Below are 12,580 nucleotides of genomic sequence, written 5' to 3' on the forward strand. Positions count from 1 at the left end.
TTGACTTACTGAAACAGGGAAAGAAGCTAAAAGGGACCTTTGTGTATTTAAATGAACTGTCAATAGAAAATTGTACTTAGTAGTCAGTATAATCTTTTAATAATATAAGTTTACATATGGTTTTGATAGGATGTGCGATCCTTAATAGTCTGCAAAGGCTTTTTGTGCATTCCAGAGTGCTCTGGCATTCACACCCACATCCTGGGAGCATGGGAGAGGTTGTACCTTCTTTTATTGTTTTACGGTAGGATAAACGTAGCTATGTCAGTTTTAGTCTAAGTGCCTTTTTTACATATAGATAAATTGTTGGATTTTCCAGACCAGCAGGTTTAGGGAAGTCGTTTATGGGGTCACACTCGGACACACACTCGGACACACACATGCACACACACACATACATATACACCTCCACATTCCAATGTAAGGAACAAACACCCACTGATGTATAAATGAAGACCAGGGCAGTCTCAGAGCGCGAGTCTCAGAGCTCTCACTCTCTCGTGCGAGCGCTCTGGTGACTGCCCTTGCTAGCAAGAAAACCTGTGTGTTTCTCCTCTCTGATTCTCAGCTGAAGAAGTGTTTTAGAATATATCTCTTAACATGAACATTTAACGAAAAAGACTGCTGAAATCGCAAGACAGGCTGAAAAAACAAAATAAGATACAAGCAACCTGGATGAGGAACTGCAAAGTAACGATAAGACTAAATGGCAAAAGTTGTGATGATAAGAGAACTCAAAGACTTAGAGCAATATAAATAATCAGGAATCTACTATGCACTCTGTTGGAAAAGTGATGATTGGATAGTGAACAATGGGTGTACTGTCTTTCCCTCTTCGCACTGCACAGAAGAGGAACCGGCAGCAAGGTTCAACACTTTTCTTCCATCAAGACTCTGAAGACCATTACTCTTTGTCCACAGGTTTAATGATGTAGAAAGTGTGAAACTGAAACAAACATAACACAATTACAATTACAATTACAGTATATTCTTTAAATCTTACATATACACTGTACCTACAAGTCTACAATAATCTAAATCAACATAGTGTAGCACTTTAGCTGCAAGAATAAGCTTTATCCGTGCTCTAAACATGTGGCTTCAACAACGTATCAAAGTTACACATTAAACTTCCCTCATGTCACAAAATACAACCACAGAACTACAGATAAGTATCAAATAAACAATATACATACAGACGATGCTCCAAAAGACGAAGGATTGAGGACAGATGCATGTGGATTCATGGCAGTCTCCTTGGCCATGTGCAACTTCACTAAACCTTACTACTTCCTGCTTCCTGTTTCCTGTGATGTCACCAGGTATCAGAACTATTAAAGGGACAGCTGCACTAACACTATCAGCACACTCCCCGCCTGGCATGATAGAATGCCACAACTAACATACAATACAGAACAGTTATACATGGTTATATATGTATATAGATATAGAGTAACAGTTCAGTCTTTGTCTGGATGTAACAGAAGAATGAGCTCCGACACAGGTCTCAAAAATACCTTTGTCCCATCTTGCCTGGATACCTTCACCTCCGCTGTGCGGACCTTATTGTCCTGGCTAGGGAAGACTTGGGTGATTACTCCAAGAGGCCATTCATTTCTCTTGAGCTGCTGATCTCTGAGAAGTACAATGCTCCCAAGGCTCCAGATTGGGTTGACTGTCCTGCCACTTTCTTCTTGGCTGCAATGAAGAAAGATACTGTCGTCTCCATTTGCTCCAGAAAGTCTGGGCCAGATGCTGCACCTGACGCCATTGTTGTTTACACATATCTTCGACATTGGAGTCTTCAAGTGGAGCTGATGGAGTACCCATCTTCTGAGTTAAGAGAGTGGCTGGGGTTAGTAGAACTGGGTCACTAGGATCAGTAGATACTGGTATGAGAGGTCTGGCATTGATAATTGCCACCACTTCTGCCATCAGCGTAGTAAGGACCTCATGGGTCAAGTTTGATGTCCCAAGATGCAGGAACATTGAATCGAGGATTCTTTTGGCTATTCCTATCATCCTCTCCCATGCGCCACCCATGTGAGACGCATGTGGAGGGTTAAAAACCCATGCACAACCTTTTCCAGCTAAGTACTTTTCAACAGACGTGGAATCAATATTGGATGGAATCTTTAGTTCAGCTGACGCACCCACGAAGTTTGTGCCTCTGTCCGAACATATTTGCTTCACAGGACCTCGAATAGCTAGAAACCTCCTGAGGGCATTGATGAAGCATGAGGTGTCCAGAGATTCTATGACCTCTATGTGGACTGCTCTAACAGCCATACAAGTGAATATAACTGCCCATCTCTTACTATGGGCGAGACCACCTCTTGTACGCCGTGCAACAACATTCCATGGGCCAAACACGTCTAGTCCAATGTAGGTAAATGGGGGTTCCATAGAGAGGCGATCTGATGGCAGGTCAGCCATCTTTTGTTGTTCAGGGAGACCACGAAGCTTTCGACATGTGACACAATGGTGGATGACAGTGCTCACCAATCTCTTCATACCTATTATCCAGTAGCCTGCTGCACGGATGGCACCCTCTGTGAAGTGGCGTCCCTGGTGCAGGGTTTGTTCATGGAAATGTCTGACCAGCAATGTTGCAATATGGTACTTACAAGGAATGATCTTAGGGTTCTTTTCTTCATGAGGAACCTCTCCATGTCTTATCCGACCACCAACTCTGAGGACGTTGTGTGTGTCAATGAAGGGATCCAGGGTCCTAAGAGGGCTCCCTTGAGGGACCACCTTATTCTTTTTGAGACAGGCCAACTCTTCACCATATGCCTCTTCCTGCACAGTTTGAATAATGACGTGCTCTGATAAACTGAGTTGATCAGGTGTACCTGCTTTCTGACAGAAATGCCATCCCTTGCATTGCATGGTCCCTTTGACCTTACGTGTGTGAAAGCTGTTCACAATGTGAAGGAGATTAGCAATGGCACGTTTCAAAGCTTGCCAGGAAGAAAACTTGGAGAAACGGTGGGACCCAAGTAGTGTGCGAGAAGCCTGTGTTTGCAAAGTAGAGATTTGCGGGCGGATCTCAGCGTCCATGTTTGCATTCACAAGCTCAAAGGAGTTGGATTCTAGAGAATCTTGCATAGGCTCAGTCAGAAAAGGAGGTCCAGTGAGCCAAGAGGTATCTGAGAGAAAGGCAGCCGGTACAGACCTTGTCGCACAGTCTGCTGGATTTTCCCCTGTAGACACGTACTTCCACTGCTTAGGATGAGAGGACCTTCTGATGCGGACAATACGATTGCTGACATACACATAAAAGCGTCTTGTCTCGTTATTTATGTATCCGAGCACTACCTTGCTATCAGTGTAGAAGGTGATAGCATCGATGCGCATGTCAAGCTCTGATGATATGAAATCTGCTAACTCCACGGCCAGTACAGCTGCACAAAGCTCAAGTCTGGGGATTGTGTGTTCAGGTCTGGGTGCCAGCTTCGCCTTACCCATAACAAAGCCAGTATGAGTATTCCCTGCTTCGTCCACCACCCTGAGATAGGCAACTGCTGCAATAGCCATCGTTGACGCATCAGAAAAGACAAACAGTTCTCTCGTCTTTGTTGTTGAAAGAAAGGCTTTGGTATAGGGTCTTGGGATCATCACGCCACTTAGGTCTTTCAGTGAATCCCGCCAAGACTTCCATTTTTCCTGCATCCCCTCAGGGAGCTGAGAATCCCAGTCACATCTTTGTTGTGTGAGCTCTCTTAGAATGTGCTTCCCTTGAATGGTCACGGGAGCCACAAATCCCAAGGGGTCATACACGCTATTTACCACTGATAGGATGCCTCGGCGTGTGAAAGGCTTCTCTTCTTTGTTGACTTTAAAAACGAACATGTCGGACTCCAAGTTCCAATTTAGTCCCAAGCTGCGCTGTACAGGTAGAATATCTGAGCTCAGATCCAAATCCTTCAAGTCATTTGCGCGATCTTCAGGTGGGAAAGCCTCCATGACCTCCTTGCTGTTAGAGGCAAATTTGTGGAGTCTCAGGTTGGAGTTTGCCAGAACATCCTGAGTTTTCTTCAACAGACAGACAGCACTTTTTACACTTGAAAAAGATTTAAGTGCATCATCAACATAAAAGTCATGGCAAACAAACTGTTTCACCTCGGGGTCATGATGTGGTCCTCCATCCATCGTGGACTGCCTGAGGCAGTAAATGGCAACCGCTGGACTAGGACTATTACCGAACACATGTACAGTCATGCGGTACTCAATGACTTCCTGTGTAGGACTGTTGTCTCTGAACCAGAAGAACCGTAGGAAGTTACGATCTTCTTCTCTCACAAGAAAGGAATGAAACATCTGCTTGATGTCTGCAGTTGCTGCAATGGCATCCTTGCGAAACCTCATCAGAACTCCCAGGAGTAGGTTGTTGAGGTCAGGACCTTTCAAGAGAACATCATTCAGCGACACTCCCTCATGCTGTGCACTTGAGTCAAAAACAACACGGATGTTGCCAGGCTTCTTTGGGTGGTACACTCCAAAAATGGGTAAATACCATCGTTCCTGGTTTGGAGTGAGAGGAGGAGCAACTTCAGCATGACCATTTTCGAATATTTTCTCCATGAATGAGAAGAAATGTTGAGACATCTCAGGTTTCCTTGCTAAGTTGCGTTTGAGGGAGCTGAAGCGGTTAAGAGCTTGCTGTCTGTTATCAGGGAGGTGTGGTCTTGGCTGCCTAAATGGCAAAGGAGCTACCCAGCTGTTACTGGCATCCTTCTTGAGCTCTCGTTTCATTATTGCCATGAAGGCAAGATCTTCAAACGATGGTGCTGGTTTATTATCCTCTCGGGTAAGCTGGAACACTGTACAGCCTAGCCCATCATCTTCTACATCATAGGCACACTTTGAATGTTCGGGACCGTATCTCTCTTTAACCTGGAGAACACTCGGACATGGTTCAAAAATAGTAGGACGAGACTGTTCAAGAGCATTAGTGAAGTACGTGTTTACACTGCGTGGCTTATGAACACGTCCCAAACAGACATTGCCCACAATCACCCATCCCAACTCAAGTTTTTGAGCATAGGGGGCATCAGGGGGGCCATTGATGTATTTGTGAACCTTATGAAGTCTAATGACGTCACGTCCAAGTAAGAGCATAATGGGAACATCAGGTTCAAACTCTGGAATAAGGTGAGCAACTGGTTTCAGATGATCATGATGGAGAGCAGCACTTGGTGATGGAATCTCTGCTCTGTTGTCTGGTATCTCATTACACTCCAACAGACTTGGTAGTAGCTGAACTGTTTTACAATCCATTGACTCTATACAGAAGCCTGAAGCTATCCTCCCCATGTTCTCAGTCATACCAGAGCATGTCTTCAGTGTGTAAGATGCAGTAGGGCATTGCAAGTCAAACTTCTCAAAGAAATCTGAGTGAGCCAAAGATCTATTACTCTGCTCGTCTATAATAACATAGGCCTTTATGGCCTTTTCACGTTCTCCTTTAGGATAGACTCTGGCCAGGCAGATCTTGGAGCAGTTCTTAACAGTGCGGTCCTCTCCACAGATCTCGGTACACTGAACAGTAACTTCTGAAGTTTGTGTATGTTCTGGCTCCCCGCCATGCTCCAAAGGCATGCTTATGTTCTTTATCCATGGTGCCTGACCTGGATGTAGAGCAGATGAGTGTCTATCACTGTTGCATTCAGTACACTTAATGATACTTTGGCATTCCCTCGCGGTGTGCGTTGAGGAGTTGCAACACTTAAAACAGATGCCATTCTCCCTGAGAAAGTTCATTCTTTCTTCGAAGTGTTTCTCTCGAAAGGCACGACACTTTTGTAATGTGTGAGGTTTCTTATGTATAGGACATCTCCTATCTGGATCCTCCACATTCTTCTTGTTTCTGTTGTCTGAGCGAGCAGCAGGTGACACTTCTGTCTTGTTGACTAAAATCTCCCTTTGTCTACTGTTTTTCCAAGGAGGTTTTTCCATTTTAACCATCTCGGTTTGAGAAACAAAGTTGAAACTTGGATCATTCCTCATCTGTGCTTGCTGGTAGATGAAGGAAACGAACACTGAGAATGGGGGGAATGTTACACAATGTGATTGTTTGTAACTGGATCCATGAGAAAGCCATTTTTCTTGTATACCATATGGTAATTTTTGGGCTATTGCATTTACACCTCTGGGGGTATCAAGATACAAAAGACCAGGCAGATCTCCCTCGGCCTTGGCAGCATCTAGTTCCATCAGTAAATCACTGAGGTCCCGGAGTTTGGAGTAGTCTTTATTGCCAATTTTGGGGAAACTATCCAGTTTTTGGAACAAAGCTTTCTCAATAGCTTCAGATGAACCGTAAGAAGCATCTAGTCGGTTCCAGATCATGCTCAGCCCTTTAGCTGGTTGATTTATGTGGATGGACCTAATACGCTTTGCATGCTCAGCTGATTCACTTCCCAGCCATTTGACAAGAAGATCCATTTCTTCATCACTTGTTAGATTCAAGTCTCTCACCGCATTCTGGAATGAACGTCGCCAGGCCCTGTAGTTTTCCGGTCTATCGTTAAATTGTAGTAGACCACTTGTAACGAGCTCACGTCGTGCTAGAAATCTGACAAAGTCTGTCACATGTGGCTCAGTGGAGTGACTAGGCCGCTGAGAGTTACCATATGGGTGATGGGGAAGAGCTTCCATGGCGCTGTTGGTCTTCCAGGGTGGCTGCTGTGCAGTTACACTGCATGAAGGCTTTAGAAAATCTTCATAATCATTTTCTTTGAGTACTCCGTAGTAGTGGTGCTCTGTCTGTTGAGCTGAGTTGCGATTCACATCTGATGTGACAAAGGGGTTAAGGCTACGTGGAGGATGTAATGGAGTATCAAAGACAGTAATAGCAGCGTCGGGGGGACCATCACTCAGCGAATTGAGACGTGGCATGCACACCGTATTATGCAAAGGTTCCTCAGGAAGCGGCTGCTGTGTCTCGTCTTGCAAGGGTAAATCCTCCTGTGATGCCATCTGGATGTCTCTTGATACTTCAGCTTGTTTCTCCACATACACTTTTGTACGCTCAGCAGAGTCGACTGATGTTGCAATGAGAGGAAGTTTACAACTGTGTTTTCCTTCGCTAACGCCAACCGCTGCTTCTAAAGCTTCCGCCTTCGCTACAGCTGCAGCAGTTTCCTTTTCTGTTGTCAGCATTTCTATAGAAGCTTCCAGACGAGCCTTTTCCATTTTTAACTTCATTTCTTGCTCTGCAAACGCTAAACGTGCCTTTGCTGCTTCAGCATTAGCCCTAGCTTTTGCAGCTGCAGTGCTGGTAGCCGATCCATGAGAACGTGTGGTTGACATAGAAGCATAAGACCGTGTCTTCACTGACGATGGCTTTGAATCCATAGTGTAGGCAAGTAGAGACTATGTAGCGAGATAGCAGTAGCTGTTGTCACATGCACTGTGTTACCTTGTCTGTAACTCAACGTCTTTTCACTGTACTGTCTTTCCCTCTTCGCACTGCACAGAAGAGGAACCGGCAGCAAGGTTCAACACTTTTCTTCCATCAAGACTCTGAAGACCATTACTCTTTGTCCACAGGTTTAATGATGTAGAAAGTGTGAAACTGAAACAAACATAACACAATTACAATTACAATTACAGTATATTCTTTAAATCTTACATATACACTGTACCTACAAGTCTACAATAATCTAAATCAACATAGTGTAGCACTTTAGCTGCAAGAATAAGCTTTATCCGTGCTCTAAACATGTGGCTTCAACAACGTATCAAAGTTACACATTAAACTTCCCTCATGTCACAAAATACAACCACAGAACTACAGATAAGTATCAAATAAACAATATACATACAGACGATGCTCCAAAAGACGAAGGATTGAGGACAGATGCATGTGGATTCATGGCAGTCTCCTTGGCCATGTGCAACTTCACTAAACCTTACTACTTCCTGCTTCCTGTTTCCTGTGATGTCACCAGGTATCAGAACTATTAAAGGGACAGCTGCACTAACACTATCAGCACAATGGGTTTGGAAAGTGTTTCTGGCCTTATGGCTTAAAAAAAAAACAATGGAAAAAACAACAACAACAAAACACATACATGACAAGTCTGGGGCAAATCAACTGAATCATTTCTTCAACGGATTTGATTCATCCATGAGGCAGTCTCTAATATCGGCTGCAGACTCACCCACCCCCACTGCTGCTGTTCCACCTCTGACACCTTAGACACTTCACACCTCCTCTACTGACCCTGCTCACTCCTCCCCACCCCCAACAACAGCATCCAATACACTCTCAACACAAGGCTCCAGCCTGCCTCTCTCAACCACCCAGATTAGGAGGGAACTGAGGAGGATTAAAGCCAGGAAAGCTGCCGGTCCAAATGGCATCAGCTCAAGGGTCATCAGTTCCTGCGCAGACCAACTGTGTGGGGTGATGGAGCACCTCTTCAACCTGAGTCTGAGACTGGGGAGAGTCCCACAGCTCTGGAAAACCTCCTGTGTCGTACCAGTGCCAAAGACTTCACGGCCCAAGGACCTCAACAGCTATAGGCTGGTGGCTCTGACATCCCACCTGATGAAGACACTGGAGTGGCTGGTCCTGGCTCAGCTTCGGCGCCTGGTGAGCTCATCACTGGACCCACTTCAGTTTGCCTACCAGCCTGGCATCAGAGTGGATGATGCCGTCATTCACCTCATGCATCATTCCCTCTCTCACCTGGAGACCACTGGGAGCACTGTGAGAACCATGTTCTTTGATTTCTCCAGTGCCTTTAACACTATTCTTCCCACGGTCCTGAAGGACAAGCTGGAGAACTCTGGAGTGGACCATCACCTCACAACATAGATTTTGGACTACCTCACTGACTGACCACAGTATGTGAGAACTCAGGGCTGTGTGTCGGACAGGGTTGTCTGCAGTACGGGGGCCCCACAGGGAACGGTTCTGGCTCCGTTCCTTTTCACCATCTACACTGCAGACTTCTCCCACAACTCTACCCAGTGCTTCCCGCAGAAGTTCTCTGACGACTGTGCAATAGTCAGCCTCATCACTGATGGGGACGACAGGGAGCACAGAGAACTGATGCAAGGCTATGTGGACTGGTGCCAGCAGAACTACCTCCAGATCAACACTAGTAAAACCAAGGAGCTGGTGGTAAACATCCCCCACTGCAACCACTGAACATCCAAGGTATGGACATTGAGACTGTAGACAGGTACAGGTACCTTGGTGTTCATCTGAACAATAAACTGGACTGGTCTCATAATCAGACACCCTCTACAGGAAAGGGCAGAGCTGTGGATACTCAGGTCTTTTGGAGTGAAGGGCCCACTCCTGAAGACCTTCTATGACTCTATGGTGGCCTCAGCCATCTTTTACGGTGTTGTCTGCTGGGGCGGCAGCATCTCTGCTGGGGACAGGAAGAGACTGAACAGGCTGATCAGAAGGGCCAGTTCTGTTCTAGGATGCCCTCTGGACCCAGTGAAGGTGGTGAGTGACAGGAGAATGGTGGCTAAGCTGTCATCCCTGTTGGACAACATCTCCCACCGCATGCAGGAGACTCTGACAGCACTGAGCAGCTCCTTCAGTGGCTGCGACACCCACGATGTGGGACGGAGAGATTTCGCAGGTCTTTCCTCCCCACTGCTGTCAGACTCCACAACAAAAACTTCAACTGATCAAACACACACATCCACACATGTGCAATAGCAATAACACTAAGTGCAATACTCTTTCTGGCATCGTTGTATTATACTCATATTGTATATAGCATTTGTATTCTACAGTATTTTATTCGATTGTATATACTATTTTATTTTATTCTGTTCTATTGTGTACAGTATCTTATGGATATATTATACCAGTGTTTTTTTTTCTTCTAATTTTACTATGCAACTTTGCACTGTCCACTGCTGTAACAAAACAAATTTCCCACGTGTGGGACTAATAAAGCTTATCTTATCTTATCTTAAGGACTGTCAAGGTGGTTATTTTACTACACACGCTGAGAAAACAAACTTCAAAACGTTTAACTATGCAGAGCACAACATGCATGACCCTGAAAGTAACATTGACCCAGATAACCACTTCTACAATAACAACAACAATAATACTTGTGAGTACTACATAGACAACCAATTCAGTATGAATATTAAAATGGCAAATGCATTGTCGGTCATACATTTCAATAGCAGAAGCCTGTATGAAAATTTTTCAAAAATTACACAATGTTTAAGTAAGTTAAAAAAGTTTAATATAATTGCAATAACAGAAACATGGCTCGATAATGAGAAAGTTAGTGAAATGAAACTGGAAGGATACGAATTATTTACAATGAACAGGGTGAATAAAAAAAGACGCGGTGTTGCTTTATATGTAGATAAAGTTTTGAAATGTAGTCTGATTGAATGTATGTCAAGCACCATAGATGACGTATTGGAATGTATTACTATTGAATTCCATGTTGAAAAAGCTAGCAATATAATTATAAGTTGCATCTATAGGACAACAGGATCCTGCCTTGACACATTCAATGAAAAACTTGCTGCTATGTTTAGAAACCTAAATGATAAAAAAGTGCAAATAATTTGTGGTGATTTTAATATAGGTTAATATAGGCCCTAATTTATTCATATTATATATAAATTCCATATGTAGTGTTTCCAAAGTGTTAAAATGTGTATTGTTTGCTGATGATACCGCTCTGTATTGCTCAGGTAAAAACCTAGAACAGCTTCTGACTACAGTGGAAAAGGAGTTAAATATATTAATGTTATGGCCCGTCTAGGCGTGGCCAAACCACAACATGAAGGGTGATCCATCCCCGTCCAACCCCAAGCAGCACGTCACACAATGAATACTTTGTGACAGTGAATTATTTACAATGAGTGAATTTAAACAAAGGAAGGGAGCGAATTATAACTTTGGGGTGAACCAAAGGCCAAAACAACAAACAAAAAGTAGCCTATCTCAGGAGTAAATACAACTTACCTAGTCAAAAGAACTAAACCAAACGACAATTACTTTCCTCCCTACCTAACAAAAACAGGAGAAAACTAATCAAACAAAAAGGCGGTCCACCCATACATGCTCCTACATTAAACCAACATAGTGAAACACCTGGTCTGCCGGTTGGGTTGGGCTGGGGATGAATGACCTGGCAGTCCCTGGCGGTGTCTTCTTATGCGCTGCCTCCCGGTCGTTAGCCAATCGGTACGATCCATCCTCCCTGGATGCACCAATCATGGAGGAGCACCTGCACACTCAAATTTACATATTATAATTACGACAACAGTTGTAACAATTAAAAAACTGATTTGATATAAATAAGTTATCATTAAATATAAACAAAACAAAATGTATTATTTTTGGCACTAGACAAATAAAAAATGTATCTAAAATCAGGGTTAATGAAATTGAAATTCAAAGAGTGTACAAAAATAAATTTTTTGGAGTGATAAGTGATGATAACCCGAGCTTGAAGTCTGATATAAACCATGTGAAAACAAAAATGTCAAAAACCATTGCTATTCTCTACAAAACAAAGCATGTCCTGAGCAAAAAATCATTATACACACTTTATTGTACTCTGTTGCATCCATATATAACTTATTGTCTAGAGATATGGGGTAATGCATATAAAACAATTTATTTTCAAGTTACAAAAAAAGAGTGTCGGATTATAATATTATTTTATGCCATGTTAGACCCCTAATTAAAGATTGTGAATTATTATGTAGTTTTAGTTTGCATTATTCTCCTGAATTAGAAGAAGGTGATAACTATTACATTTGGTAAACTGATTTGCATTATATTCTACTGTTGATTTATTGTGAATGAATGATATTGTTTTATGATGCATTATACTGTGAGTTATAAGAAATACTGTTCCAGAAAGTCATCGCCTTATTTGTCTGGTTAAAAGAGAACAGAGCATACTGCCCCATCTCAGCAGGAGTAGATAAACAGGGAGCCAAGGTCGTAGATTAGGCGCTGTGTGAGAGAAAGAATGTGAATGTTTAGGCTTTTATGATTAGGTGGGGGCCACTAGAGGCTATAAGAGTTTGATCAAGGCTCCACCATTTTGAGATCTGATGCTGTCTGCTGTATGGTGTCCATCTCCCACGCGTGTGTTCATTAAATCATCGTTTGACTCAACCCGGCCGGACCAGTGTTGTTATTTTGGTTTTCCTCCTGTATCCATCCCCAATATTTGAATCCGACATTATCCGGCAATCGAACTGAGTGGACAGGCGCCTTTATAAAAGAGGTAGGCACAGGCCTGTTGATTTTATCCGAAGTGTGCTGAATTGGACGATAAAATTAAATGTCTATTCAGTAAAAGTTGCCGGTGAGTGTCTGTTTTGATGAAAAAATCTCATGAGATTTGAAAGTTGAAGTTTATAAGTTACAATACTGGGTTAGAGTCCCAAGATAAAGGAAAATAATACTGGGTTAGAGTCCCAAGATAAAGGAAAATAATACTGGGTTAGAGTCCCAGGTAGTTTGATAGGGAATTGGTCATTTTGTGAGTTAGAGTCTCCATTGGTCTAAAGATTGCACCTGTGTTGGTCATTTTGTGAGTTAGAGTCTCCA

General features: G+C 43.3%; 1 protein-coding gene across 2 annotated transcripts; it reads right to left on the bottom strand.

Moving 5' to 3' along the window:
* Nucleotides 1-814: 814 nt before the first annotated feature.
* LOC146511838 (uncharacterized) lies at nucleotides 815-8,007 on the bottom strand. 2 transcript variants are annotated; one of them, XR_014875962.1, is made up of 2 exons: nucleotides 1,197-8,007; nucleotides 815-946 (listed from the first exon to the last, which is right to left on the bottom strand). XR_014875962.1 is itself a non-coding variant. In XM_085171856.1 (2 exons), the coding sequence occupies exon 2, from the start codon at nucleotides 7,360-7,362 to the stop codon at nucleotides 1,612-1,614; it is 5,751 nt and encodes a 1,916-aa protein (XP_085027982.1). In that variant the 5' UTR covers nucleotides 7,363-7,582; nucleotides 7,833-8,007; the 3' UTR covers nucleotides 815-1,611. The 2 variants fall into 2 exon arrangements, 1 of the variants encoding a protein (XP_085027982.1); XM_085171856.1 differs by having other exon boundaries at nucleotides 815-7,582; nucleotides 7,833-8,007.
* Nucleotides 8,008-12,580: the final 4,573 nt, after the last annotated feature.

This window comes from Neolamprologus multifasciatus, chromosome 9, assembly GCF_963576455.1.
Source record: "Neolamprologus multifasciatus chromosome 9, fNeoMul1.2, whole genome shotgun sequence".
Taxonomy (NCBI): Eukaryota; Metazoa; Chordata; class Actinopteri; order Cichliformes; family Cichlidae; genus Neolamprologus; species Neolamprologus multifasciatus.